At 41.9% G+C, this 20574-nt stretch overlaps 2 protein-coding genes across 2 annotated transcripts in view; both read left to right on the forward strand.

Annotated features, from left to right (window-relative positions):
* Positions 1 to 6743: 6743 nt before the first annotated feature.
* LOC147896474 (uncharacterized) lies at positions 6744 to 8721 on the forward strand. The gene has a single exon (XM_087381691.1). It carries the CDS (start codon positions 6928 to 6930, stop codon positions 8476 to 8478), a length of 1551 nt encoding a protein of 516 aa, XP_087237817.1. The 5' UTR covers positions 6744 to 6927; the 3' UTR covers positions 8479 to 8721.
* A 10061-nt stretch (positions 8722 to 18782) lies between these two features.
* Positions 18783 to 20574, forward strand: part of LOC147896475 (30-kDa cleavage and polyadenylation specificity factor 30-like) — a 39745-nt gene continuing 37953 nt past the window's right edge. The window contains exons 1-2 of the mRNA XM_087381290.1: positions 18783 to 19380; positions 19495 to 20022. Coding sequence (XP_087237416.1) covers positions 19010 to 19380; positions 19495 to 20022 — 899 coding nt within the window. The 5' untranslated portion in view covers positions 18783 to 19009. The remainder of the gene's footprint in view (positions 19381 to 19494; positions 20023 to 20574) is intronic.

The raw sequence follows: 20574 nt of genomic DNA on the forward strand, positions 1-20574 counted from the left end.
TACAAGAGAGTTGAGAAAATATCTTTCATCAAAATATACTCATCCATGTAAGTGGGAAAAAGAGTCAAAATTCATGTTTTTGCATGTATTTGGCTTTTCTAGGTAGAGAGATTTGGTTTGGAACTCAATGTGGCCTTTGCATTGAGGACCTTACCACCTCTTGATGTTAGAAGATACCACCAAGTGAAGAATCTTATACTTAATTACAAGGGATATATATAGATAACTAACAACATAGATTAAATTAATTTTGAACGTTTTTGTTCTTCTTTAAACACGGCCCAAAAATCCTTTCCTACTAAAAATTTGAATTTGAGAAGATTAAATATATCATGAAATTGAATAAAAATCACCATGATATATTTAGCCTATATAATGTTCAGATTGGAACATTCAAAATGTAAGCTTGCAAAATTGTGAACACCATGCACACACACCATTATAGGGGTTCCACACATATTTTCAGATGTGCCACTCCATATTCTCTTGGATAGTGCCCAAAATACCTTACCATTGAATGAAAATTTACCTATGGAGAACATAAGTTAGTACATTTAACATGAAATGATATTGAAAGAATAGTCCCCACCTCCCTTTCATTTGGGATGAAATTGTTATCTTCCATTTTAAGAATTCTTTGATTTAACTTGACAATGGAAAAGAGCACATCAAGAAAAGAACCTTTAAGAACTAAGTTACATGTGAGGACACTAAAAGGATTGTCCCCATGTAGTTTTCACTTGCCGTAAGATTATAAATTTATATTCACAAGAACTAGTCCAAATTAGAAACAAAGAAGATTTTACAATAATGTAACACCCAATAATTTTTGTGAGGTGTATCTCTTTGGTTCTTCTTCTTTGTACACTCCCTTTTATAATTTTTTTAGCATCAAAATTCGTAGCCATTAGAGTTTCCTTTGAATAAGGTTGATATTTGCCCCACATAAATAGGTGGTTATTACAAACGTGGATACCAAATCTAACCAACCATGAATGGTGGGCCCCTTCAAATTATACTATGTTGCACCCCCAGGTACAGTTCGCTACCATCCATGGCTCAATGACATACATGCCCAAATATAACAAAGCAAGGTAGGCCCATTGAAGATACTTCACCTTGTTTGCATTGTAGTCTACAATCCGTTTTTCTTTGGATTTATTACTCAATCATTTGTTCCCATCTTGAAGGCTGCTAGGGGAACACTTACACTCAGTTTGTCATTGCTCCGGAATTGGTTCTGCCCCGAATCTCTGTGGGAATTGTTGATAGACCTTCCAATTACATTTATTTGAAAACTGCTCAGTGCTGGCTGTCTTGGTTTTGCAATAGCCTTTTTTGCAGAGCCAACTCATTGTGGTCATTTCATTACCACACAAAAATTGTTCTACATGTTTTCTCTTCGACATAAGGCACAAAGAGATCTTTCATGATGATCACAATAGCTTTGCTCTCATGGGTGTTTCTCAGAAGCGTCTAACCCTATCTACTGTCATCAATTCTCTCATATGAGACTGGCTAAAGCACTATAGTGTTTCTCCTTCATATAGGATTCCATGCGATGCAGCATGCCATTTCTTCTTCTGTGGGCTCAGTTTATCTATGTTTTGTCTTACAACGCTATACTTTATAGAATTCTTTCCAAATTTCCAAATTTCTATGAGATTTGTTTCTATTGAAAGGCTTATAGATGATAATAAAATGTTCATGGAGGTTTTCACAGAGCGTTAAACTCTGGAATTAGCGTTCTAAGGAGGAAACTTTCTCAGAAGTTCTCCACAAGTGGTCTTTTCACAGCAAGTTTGTCTTGGAAGAGCAGTAGCTTTCGGTTTGCAGGTGCTAGTGATGTCTCTTCCAGCAGTTTGCTTGCGAAAAGATTTTCTACAGTAGCCTAGCATTCCAATACTGTTGAAGAGCTGCTAGAAGTGCTTAGTCTTCATTTGACGGCAACGAAGATTTCTTCAAGATACGTGTCTGATCCTTTGTTGTGCTTCTCAACTATATCGTTGGATGGCTGCATTTTCATACTTTCAGGCATGCCATAGGTAGTAGGTCTAAGTAAAGGCGATTCACAAGAAGCCATTTTTGGTGTGCCCTCCAGGGAAGGCCTTACTAAAGGCGCCCTCACTTGAGAAAGGGAAAATTCGTTTTCCCCTGAATTTCATTGCTTTTTTGTGATTGGTTGTGACCATGTGATCTCCACCATTTCCTCCCTGTTTTTCTCTTCTTTCTACTTTGGGCAGGCCTAGTGAATGCAGTCACATTATTTATTTTCAAAAAATAACAATTTTTTCTTCATCCACTTGCTATTTTTCCTCTAGAAATCCTCCACAGTTTTAGCGTCTCTCTCTCTCTCTCTCACTCTCTCCCCCTCTCCCTCTCTTTACTTGTCCCTCTCCCTCTCCCTCTCCCTCTCGCTCTCCCTCTCCTTGTCCCTCTGCCTCTCCCTCTCCCTCTCCTCTCTCTCTCTCTCTCTCTCTCTCTCTCTCTCTCTCTCTCTCTCTCTCTCCCTCTCGCTCCCTCCCTCTCTCTCTCTCTCTCTCTCTCTCTCTCTCTCTCTCTCTCTCTCTCTCTCTCTCTCTCTCTCCCTCATCGCTTTCAATTTATAATCTCCACCCTCTTTTGCTATTTGGATCTCGGGCAGGCCTTATAAGTGATTTATTATCATTCACCTTGTTTTTTGGTTGGATTGGTGGAGCTTGTTTAGTCCAAGGGGGGCCATAAATGGGAGCTAGTTTAGTGTCATTTTTTAATATTATTTTCTTTGCTCTTGGGCTTTCATGGCTCAAGCTTTGTTTCTCAGCAAATAATTTTCTCACAAATGGCAAAAAAAGTGGATTTTTTTATTCGAATGGTGGAAGAGAAGAAGAGAGCCAAGACCCTCTAATTAGAAGAGGAACATTCATGTAGCAAGAGAGGATGTTGAAATACCTTATGCATTTTGGCATCTTATTTATATTTTAAAGCACTTCACACAAGAGAATGTGCACGGACTTCTCTAAATGGAAAGAGAAGAATGTATGAAACATTGGCACATGTTATTGCCACATGCCATGTAATCTTGTTTGCAACATATTGGCATTGAGAGGGGATATTGGAAATCCATCATAAATGTAAGCAAGAAAAGAGAATGGGTGAGTGGATGTTGGTTCTAGATTGGGGATGAGGGCCTAAATCCAAGTTTCCAATGTTAGTCAAACACTACGTTGACTACAGTCCCTATGGTCTTTTTGGTCTCTCAAAAAGGACCTATATTTTGTGATGTATATTGGGTATGTTTTCTATTATTCATTGGTCTTAAATGACCCAAGAGATGTTTATTGGAAAAAAATTTCAAGCATATCAAACACTTATTAAAAACCTCTTAATAATCAAGAGTTTATAGCCATATGTTAATGGTAAGTCATCCAATCCAAAGAGTGCAAATGAATTAGAGGAAGATGAGTGTGCTCACGCTATTCTTTTGCTTCACTTAGATAAATAATCATCCATAAGTTTGACAAGTTGTCAACAACAAAACAAAAATGGAAACAATTCGAGAAGTCTCTACTCAATGACTTATTTTATTGACTCTATTTAAGTTTGTATGCTCTTTTTTATGGGTATCTTCTAAACGACATGCATATATTTCTCTACATTGTAATGGACTATTCTTAAACTTCATATAAAGCAAGTGGTGAGAGCCTTTTTTTCTTATACATGCTCCATCATATAGGATTGCCCTCATTGCTCATGGAGGCGGTTATTATACCTCATTGCCAAAGGAGGAGGTGTTTCTATCCACACCAGTTGGAGGAGGTACAATATGAAGAACATGATATGTTTCAAAAAAGTATCAAACCAAGCAAAAATGAAAACCCCAATTGCATGCAAAATCTATTCCCATAACTCCTCTTAATTGATTTCCTAATCCAAGAAACATTTCCCTTGTCCCCCTTCATTGTCCATTTCATCAAAACCCCCATTATATTTTTTGATTGAAATATGTACCATAATGCTACCCATGGCCATCTTGTAATCAAACTATATGCATACATAGAAAAGGATGCTAAATGGAACATTTTTTCTTTTAACACAATGACAAGTTGAGTTATGCATCAAAAGCTATGAATAATCAAGTATTTCAAAAGATAAATGTACAAGCAATAGATTCCTCTTATAATTTGAATCTAAGCATTATGATAGAGGCAACGTGGGTACCATGTAATGGACAAGTCTTGAGTTGAAATACCTATAGCCTACTCTATCTTTAGGAGTGCAATCCACGTGGCATTCAAAAATACACATCAGCAAATTGGGTCTAAATCTCATACTACTTGAGGATAACAATTCCAATTTAACTTCATAATATAGTCTAAAGGATCTAGCATCCCATTATACTTGTTAAGAATGTAGAAAATACTCCTCAAAAGCCTAGAATTACTATAATTGGAATCCAAAAAATAGTGAGATTTCTAGATCAAATGACGTCATCCAAACTACTATGTCATCATTGCACTAACACCTCATCAATCCTTTTGAAACATCAACGTTCTGAGACTGATCCTTAGATCCAACATTTTAACACCTTTAGACTACCACATCATCATCATACTACATGGATACTGGAGTAACCTAACGTAGCCTAATAAACTAACTAACTAACCCTATCACATGGGATTTTCCAACCACCTAGATTAACACATCATTAGTCTTGTGGTGAACATAGACTTTCGTGTTAAAAATTGAGAGTGCCACATGGACCAACTAAGACATCAGCATCATCATCTACCCAACATGCCATGTCATCACTCACATACTACCATGCCCTCAATTCATGACACATTCATGCACATTCATAGATAACATTAGCAAATCGATGGTCACATCATTGAGCCCACTACCACATCAGCTATATGCTTATGCCACATGGGCCAACCCTTACATTTATGAGAACTAACATGTCAATAGTTTGGAATGACATGTATACCAGCCAAAATCATCAAGTTCTTCCATTAGTCAACCTAAAATAAATGAAAGTGAACCTTATCAATTAACAAGGTTCATAATTTAGGCAAGTGGCAAAGGTTTTGGTTGTGGGCAAATCGATTGTGGATTTGAGTTCTACTCATAGTTGTAGAAGAAGTAATTTTTGCTTTTAATTTTCTTAGTTGAATTCATCACTCATTGCCCTAACTGAAAAGGTAAATTAAAGTTATAGTAACTGATTCACACAAACAAGCACATCACTAGAATTAAACACTCAATCCCTCCATTTTGCATTTGGTTTTGGCCTCCATTTTATCATAGCCACCTTAAACCTCTAACATTTGACATTTACTCAATAAAATACTATATATTTGGCCATGATACAAAACTGGTTCCTATCACGAATACCTGTTACATTTGTTCCTTCTGCCTTTCTTTTATTTCATGCCATATACCTACATACTTTATATTTCATAACATGAATCCTAGCATAGTTGCTTTGTAACTATTTTGAGCAATACCGTATATATAACATTCCATCCCTTCACACTTGAATTCACACAGTAGCATTTTGCACAACCATAATTGCAACATTCTTTCTAGATTATAACAATGCGACTTCAATTTGACATATGTAAGGACATAAATGTTGGAGGTCAACATCTCTTGATGTCACATTGTAGAGAGAGAAAGAGAGGGCCTTGCTTGTGGGTGTGGCTGCCTTGTGAGAGGTTAGGGTAGGTTGAGTGAGGGCCTTTGTTGTGGGTGTGCCCGCCCCCCATGAGCGTAGATTAGGGTATGACTGAGGGCAGACTTGCCTATTGTGGAGGCCCGACCTGGGAGTCCTCTAGGCCTATTTGCTGCCTCGTGTTAGTCCCCATCTTGCTAATATGTTGCTAGTATGTATTTTGTGGCAGATCTAGATGGGGTTTCCTACTAGTGTTCTACTGCAGGAGCTATCTAATGAGTTGCTGGAGATCCAGATGGGTCAAAAGATTGCCAGATCTAGTATCTAGACATAGTAGATTGATCCTTATGAGCTGTTGGATGCCCGTTGTTACTGGAGTTGTTACTGGAGCACTGAGGTTCATTGATCCAGGGACACTGTATCAATGTGGAACTGAGAGGGGGCTTCCAAGGGGGATGTATAGCTCTGAGATACACTTAAGTGCCCATGGAGGGAAGCAGACCTTGCACAACCGCCAGTAGTATCAATTGGATTGTTGTACTAGTTGAACCAGTTGGATTATTGTATCGATACTAGATCGGAGGAGTATATCTAGCACTTGTGGCATGGGAGCAATAGTACGAGGTTTTTGGTAATCGTGCGGTTTGTGTCGAGAGGGGGCTTCTTCGACAATACCTATGGTCACCGTCTTCAACAATGAAGCATCACACAACAAATTCTTCCAGTTGTTCCAATGGCACACTAAGCTCCTTGGCGATCATGTTCCATCTAGCACAGTTGAGAGGGGGTGTTGGAGGTCAATCTCCTGATGTCACATTATAGAGAGAGAGGGCCTAGCTCGTGGGTGTGCCCGCCCCGTGAGAGGTTACATTAGGCTAAGTGATAGGGGTGCTTGCCCTGTGGGCAGACTTGCTCACTGTGGAGGCCCCACCCAAGCGTCCTTGGGCATGTTGGTTGCAATGTGTGTTACCCATTTTGGTGCATTTTGCTGGGCACTATTCGGGGCCTACTTGGCTACCGCGCACGGCGCTTAATTACACCTGGGCAGTGGGTACTTAAACCAGAGTTAGCAGAATCCCGTGAAGCTTCCTTCTCACCTGCGGTACCCTAGAAACTGTGTAGGCTTCGTGCCTCTTCCTCCTCCTCCTCCTCCTCTGCTCTTCCTGGTAATATAAAGGCCTCCCCTCCCCTGGGCATTCGACGTCTTTTCTTATCCGCCGTCGCTGAATTCCAGCTTTCTTTCGAACTTTGCAGTTCTTCCTCTTTCATCCATGGCTCAGAACTCTATGTTTGTGGTGCCTCACACCCTTGGCCGCGTCCTCTGCCCCATGTGTGGCGTCTCCATGCCGCCCAACGCGGCCAACATGTGTGTCACTTGCCTTTGCTCTCAAGTGGATATCACAGAAGGCCTCCAGAAACACGTCACTGTCCTTCACTGTCCCGAGTGTAATAGCTACCTCCAACCTCCTCGGACGTGGATTAAGGCGCAGCTGGATTCCAAGGAATTGCTGACTTTCTGCATCAAAAGGTTGAAGAACTTGAATAAGGTCAGGCTTGTGGATGTGGGTTTCGTTTGGACAGAGCCGCATTCCAAGAGGTTGAAGGTCAAGCTGAAGATACAGAAAGAGGTGATGCACGGAGCCATATTGGAGCAGGGTTTGTTGGTGGAGTACGTGGTGGAGGACCATATGTGTGATGCCTGTACCAGGTCTGCTGCAAATCCTGATCAGTGGGTCGCTTCAGTGCAAGTGAGACAGAAAGTAGACCACAAGCGGACTTTCTTCTATCTTGAGCAGCTTATTTTGAAGCACAATGCCTCAGCTCAAGCTATTAACGTTAAACAGGTTCACGATGGAGTGGACTTTTTCTTCTCAAACAGGAGTCACGCTCTCAAGTTTGTGGAGTTTCTGGGCAACGTGGTGCCGGTGAGGAGCCGCCATGATAAGCAGCTTGTTTCGCATGATGCTAAAAGCAATCATTATAACTACAAGTTTACTTTTTCCGTAGAGATATGCCCTATCTGCAAAGATGATTTGATCTGTCTCCCGCAGAAAGTGGCTGTAAGTCTCGGAAACATTGGTCCTTTGGTTCTATGCTCTCGGGTTTCCAGTAATTTGTGTCTTCTTGATCCACAAACTCTTAGGTCGTCCTTCGTTGACGCCACGCAATATTGGAGATCGCCGTACAAGGCTCTGTTAGGCAGTCGGCAGCTTGTAGAATATGTTGTTTTGGACATTGAAAATGAACGTTCGCATGGAGGCGGGAAGTTTTCTTTAGCTCGGGCTCAGGTTGCTCGCGTGTCTGACTTTGGGAAGAATGATCTGATCTTCACGGCAACAACACACCTGGGCAACTTGTTGAATCCTGGAGATCATGCACTTGGGTACGACCTGTATGGTGCAAATACCAATGATGTTGAGCTGGATAAGTACAAGAGCCTCATCCTTCCAGATGTGGTACTTGTCAAGAAGAGCTATGAACAGAAGCGGCAGAAGAAGCGAGGCAAGCAAAGGCCATGGAAGCTAAAGAGTTTGCCAATGGAGGTAGATGATACTGCTAGAGGTAGAGGTAACGATGAGAAAAGGGCTGGTGACTATGAAAGATTCTTAGAAGAGCTCGAGGAGGATCCAGAACTACGGTCAAGTGTAGCTCTGTACAGGAACGCTGCCTACAGAGAGCAATCGGAGATAGATTCCATGAGTGATGGAGAAGAGCCTCCTTCAGTCCCATTAGAGGAATTGCTAGCCGACCTAACTTTGGAAGAAGAAAGCTCATCCGGCTCACAGTTGGAAGATGTGTACGAGGACATGGATGCAATTTGATCAATCTATGTATAAGCAGCCTTGAAGGATTGGACAGATGAGCTCCAAATTAGCATTCAGTCTTGCTGATGTATAATTGGCCTTAAATGGTGGACACTGGCTTTACAGGAGAGGCTTTTACTGTAGCAAGAATTTTCTGTGCACAGTGAATAGGACCAAGTTCGTTATAGGTCTGGATGTGAGAGGAGGGTTTTACTGGGTTCTCTGTTATGGAAAGGTGCCTCTCATTTACTGATTTTTGTAGTTTGGTTTGTGATGAAAGGCATTGCCTCGTACAGTTGTCCAAGAGAGCGCTGTGTCTATGTTCGAATTTTGCAACTTCTTTCCATTTTGATATGTATGTCATGTCAGTGGCCTCTCTAGTCACAAGTGCTTTGTTTCTGCGTCTGTTTCAAAGACTGCTGCACTTATCGCGGTACGAATGGGGATCTTAGAGGGGGAAAGCAACCAATCTTCAAGTGACTATGGAAAGATGGTGTCATATGTTTTTTCAAGTTGTTGGCAGCTGAGGGTTTTTACTAGTTTTAGTGACATGTATGCGGGTGTTGTGTGTGGCACTTTAGTAAATCCTCCTCCGCACTGGAATCCAGTGCCAGGTGGGGCTTTACGAGGGCTTCCAGATGGGACTTGTCCCGCATCGAACGGGTCATCAGGGCCTGAGATATGTAATTAACTGTGTTTGTGTAGGCACATGTTTCCATGTTGTAAATGGAAATGGGGGAAGAGTCTAAAGTGTTGTAGGCCTGGGGGGTTCTATGTATGATGAGAGAGAAGAAAAGACTTCTGTAGACAGCTTTTTTGAGAAAGGAAGAAGAAGATGGATATTTTTGTATATACGCTGGTCTTCTCTCCCTCTTCACCCTTGCTTGCATCCCGCATTCGAAACACACACAGAACGCTGATAAATAAAACACGTTTCAATGGGAAGCCTTGAAAAGCAACACACATGTTTCTGAAAAGCAAGCAAAAGAGCTTGTTTGAGTTAAAGAGGTTAATCACCAAGAAGCAGGCTTTAGAGGAGAAGCTACTAATGTTATGACAAGAAGAGGTATTAATCTATTAAGAAGCAGATCAAGGAATTGGAGGAAACAATGATTACCTTAGGGGACAAAGGAAATGGGATAGCCAGTATTTTTTTGCACACTCCACAGGTGTCATTGTCTCTCTAGTGATGTTTGGGGCTGAGCAGTCCAGCCAATGGGTCATATCTAGGCCAAGAAACCAGTTGCTTTACATGAAGGGCTGGTCGGCTAGATTAGTTGGCCAGCCATGATGTACATGCAGTAGGGTTTCGCCTGTTTAGAGGCCTTCTGCTGGGCCCTAGGGGGGGTAGAAACTTGGCCCTAGGGGGGGTAGGGGAAACTAGGCCCTAGGGGGGGGTAGGGGAAACTAGGTCCTGCCCTATAAAGGAGGCCTACGTCCTTGCAACCCACTGAAGCTCTTGAAGAGAACACAGGCTGACTGGTTGCAGGAGGTGCAAGGAGGAGATGGAAGGCAGCATATTGGAGGTTCCAGCATGCCACATGGAGGCAGTGCTTTGCTGCTTGATGGCAGTACACTGAGTTCCCTATTGTATCAGCATCTTTAATTGTCTGTTTTGGCTATTCGATTTGCTGTGTGCTTGTGTATGTAGGAGTGATCTACCTTGGGTCAGGTATTCTGCTGCGGGAGTCTGCTACTCTCTATTCTTTTAAATGGTATCAAAACTCAAAAGCCACATTGAATGCAGCAGATAAGGTAGTAGTACCTGCAGATCCATACAAGGTGGAAGAATAGTAGGACAAGGATGCTGAAACGCTATCTTTTTTCTTTTTTTTTTGTGGTAAAAAAGATCGAAATAAATAAAAAGTTTTGAAGTACAGCTTAGGGATGCTCTTTAGATAGAGGTAAAAAAGATTGAAATAAATAAAAAGTTTTGAAGTACAGCTTAGGGATGCTCTTTAGATAGAGATATCAATTATTATTGGAAGAACAACTGCATACATCCCAAATTGGAGTATACTCCAAAGGAAGCAGGGGATATCTTGAAGGATCCATACATCCCAAATTGGAGTATACTCCAAAGGAAGCAGGGGATATCTTGAAGGATCTGTATGAGTATGAGGAATGTGAACATCCAAAATCAGCTGTCCACCATGAGGATGGAGGAGGGAAATACAGTGCATCATACCTCATGAAAGTGAAGGTGGTCAAGGATAGTTCATCACAAGGTGGACTGGTACGGTGCCAATGCTTCTATTAATAAATATGTTGTCGAGGAGTTTGATATTCCTTGTGACCAATATCATGTCTTTGGAAAATCAAAGCCTCTCACCTTTGAAGCGTCGGGGCCTATGTTGGTGTAGGGGTGTCACGTGCATGACGTGTGTCAGTAACATGAGACTAGCTTAGGAAGCCTGGAGAGGCTTAGGGCTAGATGCAGGTGATTCTTGAGCTGAGTTGCAAGGGCACTGACAGATTAGGTTTGCTGCTATTTTTAGCATTGCTTTTGGGCCTGAGCCTATATAAGGAGTTCAGGGCCTCAATTATCAGTATCGTTAGTGGGTAGCAATGGCATACAATAAAGCACTAAGGGGACATCCCTGACGAACCGAACAACAGTGGGAGCGAGCCAGTTCTCTCTAGCGGGTCTGATCTTGGATTGAGTGCGCCCTAGGTTCATCTGAGTTTGAGGCCCCTGAGGGCGCCACATGGTGGCATGGGACGCCAGGTTGGTTGTGACCAGATGGAGGATGTGCCAGCAGTTCAGCTTGTTTCTCGGAGGGGACATCTCTTGATCCGAGATCCATTCTTGTAGATGTCATGGTTGGGTGGTAAGCAGCGTGCTAGATCTCATCGAATCAGTGGCTGTCTGTGTTTGTTTGCAGGTCCGGATTCTCATGAGCGCTTGGGGTCGTGTCAGCAGTTGGTATCAGAGCCAACTCCTGAGGTATGAATCATAGTAGAGAGAAGGCCTGAACGAGTTTTCCTCCAGGTATGTCCCAAATTCGAAATTGACCTTCATGATGATACGATGATACCTGCAAAGAGTGCCACTGCACAGGACAACAATGTGAAGAATAAACTTAAGTTTATTTAACAGTCTTCTGGCATCAATGACGAAAAGCCCGAGGACATCTCTCAAAGAAACGATCTAATCCATCTAAAGGCAGCAGATGAGATCGGTTCAATCCTCAGTCTCAAAATCGAAGCAGGGACAAGCTTCTAAGTCTAAAGCTGCCAATGCTACATGTATTTCTGTCAACGTTCTTAATTGTCCTATTTTTTGCAATTGTACTTTTAGTCATACCCTATTTGGTCCTAATAATCTGCTCCACACTTATAGCAAAGTAAGGGAGCAACGAGTTCACATTCTTTTCAATTCCGGGAGCTCTCACAATTTTGTTCATCACAAACTTGTGCAGAAATTGGGGCTGGACATGATACCGAGTGATCACACTTATGAGGTCTGTTTTCCAGCAGGAAAACAATTTTGGGATCGAAAGATTGATAGTCTTCCTCTTAGTATTCAAGACTACGAGACTATTTTGGAGTGCTATATTTTGCACTTAGATTACAGAGACTTGTTATTGGCATTGAGTGGTTTAAAACCCACGATGTCCAGCTCAAACGGAGGCCCCTCTTGTAAATGCGGTTTAGTTGCGCCATATGATTAATACAACTACTTTTGATGTTTATTCTTGTTTCTTGGGTCCATTGTCTTCATTTGTTGCTTTCGTAGCAAACACAAATGAATTAAGTGTGTTTGAACAAGGTGAATTACATAAGTCGTTGGCTGAATTTCACCATGTTTTTCTCACTCAACTGCCTTGAGAATTACCTCCTGAAAGGTCAGTAGATCATCGAATAGATTTGGTCCCTGGTGCTCAGCCTCTAAGTATTCCACCTTACAGGATGAGCCCACCTGAGGAGGATGAGTTAGCAAAACAGCTTCAAGAATATTTGAACTTGGGATATATTTGTCACAGTAAATCACCTTGGGGTGCACCAGTTTTGCTTCGCAAAAAGAAAGATAATACTTGGCGAATGTGTGTGAACTATAAGCATTTGAATAATGTAACAATTAGAAATAAGCACCCTCTGCCTAGATCTAATGACTTGATAGACATATTTGCAAGAGCGAAGTATTTTTCTAAGATTGATTTGCGTACTCGTTATCATCAGATACGCATCTTTGTGAAACATGTTGAGAGGACAGCTTTTAGGATGAGATATGGTCATTATGATATCCTTGTTTTACCTTTTGGATTGACTAGTGCTCCAGCAACCTATGATGAATGACTCCACAAACTCCATCACCCCCAAAAGCTTAGTGCTCTGATGTTACATGCACAATCGTCATATGGTTAAGATAACAGGCAATGGTTTCATCCATGTGCACATGCAATAAGGATGTGGATCATTGGTAGCAATAATATTCTAGAGCTATCCATGCCTCAACTCGAAATGCCTGCAAGAGACTCCATCCGAGTTATATCTCAAACACTCTCTAGGTCCAAGCTTTTAGACGACTTGTTGGTCTTATACCATGTGAAAGTGCAGCAAAATGCGAGTAGAAAACAGAGAGTAGAACAACAAAAATGGAATAGCAAGAAAGCTCGTGGATATACAAGAGTCATGAAAAAACTTATACGGGGGGTTTGCTGGTCGGCCTACTTATGTAGAACAATTGACTGGCTTGTTGGTTGGTTTAACCCAACCCACAAGGGGTTACGTATGGTTAACTCTACTCAACTAGATTGGTTGGGGTTACTTGACCTAGTTATGGGGGCTGACGTGGCCCCCAATCTTGATTGGGTGGGGTCACCATGGCTAAATGCACACCCTTCCCAGCCTCTAAATTAGCCTCCAAACTTGACCTGACAAGCCCAACTCCACTAGGGGAACCCAAGCACACATGCCTTGGATCATGTCCCTCCTGAGGATTGAATATACACTGAGAAAGGATGAATATCCTTCACCTCTCTCTAGGTAGGCACACGCACATAACAATCCTCACTCAATACTATACATATAGGAGATGACTAACTCTAACAACTCAGATATGCATTCTAATCTTGATGATGAACTCCTAGGACTCTCCAAATTAGTATTGTTGATAACTTGAACATTCGCAATGGTAGAGCAAGGAGCTTCTTCTTTCTTCTTCACCAAAGAATCTCTCTATTTATTTCACAATGAACCTCTCAAAACTTGTCTCAAGGGGAACACTTAAAGGTTGTAGCGTAAGCTCAAAGTGGAGAGCTTTCTGACTCAAATGAAGACAAGAAGAAGATCTACAAGATGAGCATAACAAGAGTCTCAAGGGGATTGTACCTTAACCAGAGCAAGGGCTTGGGCCTCGGCAAAGTAACAACGTATACTTAGGATAGAGCACTATTGGCTCTGATACCATGTGTGAAGGATTGAGAGAGAGAGAGAGAGAGAGAGAGACTAATTGAATACTAGATTGTATTCCAAAGAAAGTGAAATATATAAATGAACCCCTTCATTTAGGGTTTGTGCCATGAACCCTACATCAATGGTGGAATTTGCACCATTCGTAAAAGGTGTTCGTAAAAGGTTAGTCTAATTGAACACTAGATTGTATTCCAAAGAAAGTGAAATATATACATGAACCCCTTCATGTTAGGGTTAGGGTTTGTGCCATGAACCCTACATCAATGGTGGAATTGCACCATTCGTTACCAGAGATGACTAATTGAACACTAGATTGTTATATATATGTAAGAGCTTAGAGGTAGGAGTCGAGGATTGACAAGGAGCTACTTTTGCGTGTTTTGGTGAGATTGTAGATTGAATGCTTTTCTACAAGTATGTAGGATAGCCATACAATGTCATGAAACCACAAGGATTGCTCTTTGATATGGCAATGCTTTGTGGTAGAATGTCACCATAGTTTGTGGCATCAAAGTCCAAAGGTTTTGGCTAGTCTGAACAAATACCAATGGCATGCTAGACTGCTTGCAGGTTGATGGAAGTAGCAATAGCTTGAGTAGTTCGAATCATGCCAAGGAGAGGGCAATGCATTAGTTGTCCTCCTTGCTACCGAAGGGAAGAAGATGACCAAGAATTCAAAGAATCCATCATCATCGAGGGAAAGAGAGAGGTAGAGAGGGGGAGTAGGCGATGCATCGCTCCTTGCAGTGGCAAAGAAAATTTAGTTACTCACATTGAAGATGCAAAAAACATCATTTCTTGGCTTAGCAAGAGCAACAACATGGATGTTGAACATTTTTCATTGTTGAATGAGAAAATGGTTTAAGGCACATTAATCCTATTAGTGTGTATGACCTTGCTTACAATCCTTTCAAACCTTCCTTCTGTTACCATCACCAAAATCACGGTCATCTTCTTTTCTTGTTGGAAACCTTGACCAAAAGCCATGCCAGCAAACCCAAATCCACATTAACATGTCCTACCATGTAGCTGACCACACCAAACAACAAATTACAAGGCATTAACAAATGTCTACCTCATTGAGATCCACCCCACAGAGAGTGAAGGACTTCATGTCCCCCTATCCTTATTAATAAAAATCCAAAATGTATGAGGTAATGTACAAGTTATAATGAGGAAATGCATTGCTCACCCGAGAAGTCATGCAATTACAAGAAAGTATGAAGGAGCTTTCTTAGAAGCCAATTGCAACCGAAAGGAGATTGGATGCATGCTATGCAAAGCTCAACAAAATAGAAAAGAAAGTGCATGGACGACGAGCTAGAATGTGGAGACATGAAGAAAATGGAAGATATCAAGATAACTAACTATTAGGACATAATGGCCACCCTAGAGAATGTGATGAACCATAAAATTGACAAGATAACCACATCTATGAGAGAATAGCAAGAGCGCACTCTAAATCTCATAATAGTGGGAGTGGAAAAGAGTGATGAGAAAGACATGGCCAAAATCCTCAACAATATACTCAAGAAAACAATGCACATTTATACAATCCAATGGCAAGCTACCTTCAGCATAGGAAGGAAAGGCAACATACGAAGGCATCTAATTGTGAAATTCCCAGATGCACCCATGCACCTACTTAACTATGAGCACCATCTTAAGGGCATTCTATCTAGATACATGAAGACCTCACATGAAGCCAACACTCTCAAAACCTCATTAAGATAGAGAAGATAAAAAATGCAAAAGGAAGTCAAAATGCATATGTAAAGAATGATAGGCATTACAATAAAGCGCAAAGGATGGGGTAACAATGCATAGGGACTTGAGACCCTTAGGATCAAAGTATGGAATGTGGGTGGATGGTCGCTAAACAAGGCCCTGGCAATGGAAGAGGATATACTAGAGATTGATATGCTCACAGTATTGGAAACATGGGAGCATGAGGGCAATGGGATCCCAAAAATGTAAGGTTTCTCAAAAAGTCAATATGGAACACAAAGTACATAGCAGGGGATATCATGCTAGATTGACAACTAGATTTGCGGTAGACAGTCTTTCCATCGTGGAGCAAGTAACTACTAAGCTGAATCCTACTATTTTATCAATTGTTTAAGGAAAAAAGAGAATGAGTAAAATAGTGGACATGAGACACGACACAGGGTCCGTTAGGACCCGATCCTCCTTGCAAATGTCAAGGGTGGTGATTTATTATTGATTTTGTGATGTCCATGTTTTGGAAGCTGAAGTCCAACAAATACATGAATAAGGCGATACAATAACTGACCTTTGTTGTAGTTTTTACAATATTGTCACATGGACTACAACTAAATGAATAAAGGTGTGTAGTCATCCTTCAATCTTGCATCCATCTTGGGGCCATCATAGTAGGAGAAAGGAAAGACACACTATGGATGGACGAAATGGAGGAGGATAGTGAAGAAAGAAGGGGTTGGAAGAGGACGTCACAAGATGGAGGAGATGCCACTTTCATTGGAAACAATTGCTCGTCCTATGTGGATGCTTTAGACTTTAAATATGCAATGCCTCTCCCTTTTCAAGGACACATGAGGCTACATATGAAAACCAAAAGGGCTTTGTGTGATTGACTACACAATTATAACTCTACCCACGAGGCATATCACAAAGTACCTCACACCTGATGATGAGACATTGGAGTTTGACAACAAGACCCTATCTTTTAGGAGTGAAGGAACATGACGAACTTAGAAAAAAATCCACAACATTCTTCCAGTCAAGGATGGGCTATAAAAAGGCTTACATATATTAGTAGGAAATAGAAAAGCCAATATCGCTATGCAAGGTGCCCCATACACGTAAGGAGATGAACAAAAGCATGGCAAAAATCATGTAGAAAACAATCCACAAATGCGAAGGAAGAAGCAAAGGGATGCCTTGCAATAGCTTGTATGATGAGAAATGCAAAACAATCGAACCAATCATCAAAAACATTATGCACAATAGGAAAAGGAACAAGGGAAAGAGCATACAAGAAGCTAATAAGACTCTTAGAAGACAAAGAGTTTAAGCATTTTGAGGAGCTACAAAAAATTGTTTCCAATAGCTACATGGAAACAAATCACAAGTGGGGAAAGAAGCTTGTGAAGGGTTTCTCCATCAAGACCACATACATATTATCATATAAAAAGATGTGGAGAGGAAGCTAAAAAAATTAACAACAAATGGGAACGCTCTGGACACACAAAGCCTAATACCAAGAGATGCTATCATGGGGAGGAGACATAACAAAAGAGATGCTAATCATGTTGATAAATAAAGCTTTGGAAGAGGATTTCCCATGGAGAGGCAATTCAATATAATTGTGGCGATCCACAAGGGAGCAATTATTAGAATGATCATGGTAAGCAATAAAATGGCAATTTTGTATGGTACTGTACTTGAGCAAAAAATCAGCAAATAGGTAGAAGAGCAAGGAAAAAGAGCACCATCTCAAGTAGGTTTGAGCAAAAGGTCAGCAAATGGGTAGAAGAACAAGGAAATAGAGCACCATCTCAAGTAGGTTTGAGGCCCAAGCAATTATAGAATCGTCATGGTAAGCAATAAAATGGCAAAATTGTATGGTACTATACTTGAGCAAGAAAACAACAAATGGGTAGAAGAGCAAGGAAAAAGAGCACCATCTCAAGTAGATTTGAAGCCAAGCATTCAAAGAATAGACCACTTCGTCAATACGAGCTGCTATAGGGAGTCGAGAATAAGAGAAAAGCAATTTATTATTGCTTTGTGGACTTTAAGAAAACCTTTACTAAAGTACCCCAAAAATGATTAAACAATTGCAAATACCTCAAGAACTTGCAAAAGCCACACTTAGATGGGTCAAACTCTAAGGAGTAGATAATCATAAGTAGTGACGTAGGGTCAAACAAGAAGGTTATCCCCACTCTCTAACTCTTTTTGTCTATTCATAGATGAAATAGAAGTTTGGATGAGGGCACACACTAGAGAGGCAATACAAATTGCCAAGTATACCTTATTGCTACTCATCTATGCAAATGATGTGGCCATGCAAACACACCTTGATGCATTAGGTAAATTTTACGGATACTCAAGGATGAAAGTTGATATTGCAAAGACAACGGTCATGGTAATCGTAACAAGAAAAAAGTATGCCCTTTAGGTTCGAAGGGGACAACATACAAATGTATAGGGCTTCAGTTTGAGAACATGCATGCATGGGAAAGAAGAGTTATGGGAGGTTTAAAAGCCTTATACAGCTTGCAAGAAACCACATTTATGGAGCTAGGTGGTCCTCTATGGATGCCTAGCCAGAGCACTTAGACGCTCCATAGAATATTGGAAAAGGATAGAAAGAATTCACAAAAGGGTTCTCCTAAGAGCTAAGGGTCGTGCAAACTCCCACCCCATCATAGGTAGGAATGATATCTCTTGAAGGAGAAGCTTTACATAACATACCTTCGCAAGGTGGAGAAGATGGATCCCACACAAAGCCAAGAGGCAATGAAAAAATAGGATGGCACGGAGAGGGGTGTTCAAAGGGCATATTATCTACAAAATAAGAAGTAGTTCCACGATTGAAGGTTGGAAAGTAGGAGAAGGTAGATGGACTAGGCCAAGAATTCAAAGGGAAGAGTGAAAATAGAAAATGAAGAGCACAAACTCCTACATGAGGAAAAGTACACCATGTATGCAAGCGTGTGTTCAGACCGCCCGAAAGCCACACCGTCCAAATTGCGAGCAAGACGAATGGCCGCTCGTAGGAAGAATGGCGGGCAGTCCGGGCGGAGGTCATCTTGCGCATCACATGTTCATCGATGGTCTGTAATGTGTGGGCAAGTAATCACAATCGACACCGAGCTCTTGTAGGACCGTGGCTTAAGCAAACCTAAAGGGAATTTGGGCTCAAGACTTCCAAGTAAATCGTCTCTCTAGCTGTTTACACGGTGCATGTGTGCTTTCTCCTTAAATTGTGCTCTCCTACACATGATTGCCCTTGTCAATCACGTCTAGCCTTTGATTGTTTTCTGTTTAGCAAGTCGGACTCGTAGGCGCCGCACTCGTACCTAGGGATGAGTCCGCGGAGGTGCACACTACTACAGCTTCGGGGTGCCTCAGAGTAACTTTTATGGAGGACGCAGAAGGGGTTCTGAGCTTTGATTTTGAAGGAGGTCTCGATGCTGCCGTTGTTACGAATGCTCCCGCCACAGGAGCCCAGGTTACTTCCACAGTAGCTGCAGCATCCGTGGGGGCTTCCAATGGGGCTGGTCCTGCAGCAGCTGTCATGCGGAGCGGGCAGGGAGGTAGAAGAAATTTCCGACAAACCGTCTGTCGGCATTGGTTGAGAGGGCTTTGTATGAAAGGAGAAGCTTGTGGCTTTTTACATCAATTAGACAAAGGTCGTATGCCAATATGCCGGTTCTACGCTAAGTATGGGGAGTGCCGTGAACATGATTGCGTCTACAAGCATACTAATGAGGATCTCAAAGAGTGCAACATGTACGACACCTTTAGGGTTTTTCTACATCCCACCTGGCGCTTCAGATAGTCTCATTTGCAGCTCTGCTATGCATTTCTCCGGTTGATGACATCCGTCATTGGCTTTATTGGCAGGTATAAGCTCGGATTTTGTCCCAACGGGCCGGACTGCAGGTACCGACATCTGAAGTTGCCTGGTCCTTTTCCATCTCTCGAGGACAGCTTACAGAAGATCCAACAGCGAGGCGCAGGTGCAAACGGTGGTCAAAATGGCAGATATTCAGCACATAGGCATGCCTCAAATCATTTCCATGAAGCTCAACCCTGGCCATCAGCTCCCTCATCCCGGGCTGAGGGAAGTGTCGTGCCGGGAGATGATGCCGCCCAGTTTGCACAGCAAATACATGTGCGAACTCAAGAGACGCCGCCGCCAGCGCTGCCTCCACAGCAGCAGCAGGAACAGCAACAGCAGCAGCCGCCGGCACCACCAGCACCACCGCCACTGCCACCGCCTCAGCAGCGTTCCCAGAGAACCCAACAGCAAACATTAGGAGGGCAAAATCAAGCACAGTCTCCTGTGCGCCAAATTGTAGCAAATGGCCCTACAAGCCAGCCCCCTCCCTTTGTTTCCGCTTCCTCCCCGCTACCGCAGGGCTATTCAAGGTGGGTGTCTTGCAAAATGTTATTTTGTATGAAGCTTGGTTGTGTCCGCACACATGGATTTTCTGTGCGCAACAAACTGCTCGACTTAAGGAAGCTTGGAGAAAGTTCTCAAGGAAGAGTAGGCTTTTGTGTAGTAGACAAAGACGGGATTTCAACTTTAACTTGTAAAGAGCACATGATGTTATTTTCAGACTGTATGTAAACAAGCACGGTCTTTGCAGCTACGTGCAGTCCTATTGATAAGCAACTTTATTTCACATATGTATCTGTGCTCAGATGATCTTTTTCATCCGAAGCACCTGGTTCCCATTGTACGGTGTTGATGTTATTTTTCCTTCTGGTGAGAGTGGTAGGTTGTCATGCTGGGAACCTAATTTTGTATGGAGAACGGATGACGTTATAAAGATGAAAACTGCTGCAAATTATACTAGTTTTCTCCAGATTTACCATTGTATATCGACATAACGAGAACTCTGGACTTAACTCTTAAAACAAGCAGTAGAGAGATGACGCGAATTATATATCATAATATGTGAAAGTCACACTATCGAT

The sequence above is a fragment of the Dipteris shenzhenensis genome, chromosome 11 (assembly GCF_047967505.1).
Source record: "Dipteris shenzhenensis isolate YYH24624 ecotype China chromosome 11, Dip_SZ_1.0, whole genome shotgun sequence".
NCBI lineage: Eukaryota > Viridiplantae > Streptophyta > Polypodiopsida > Gleicheniales > Dipteridaceae > Dipteris > Dipteris shenzhenensis.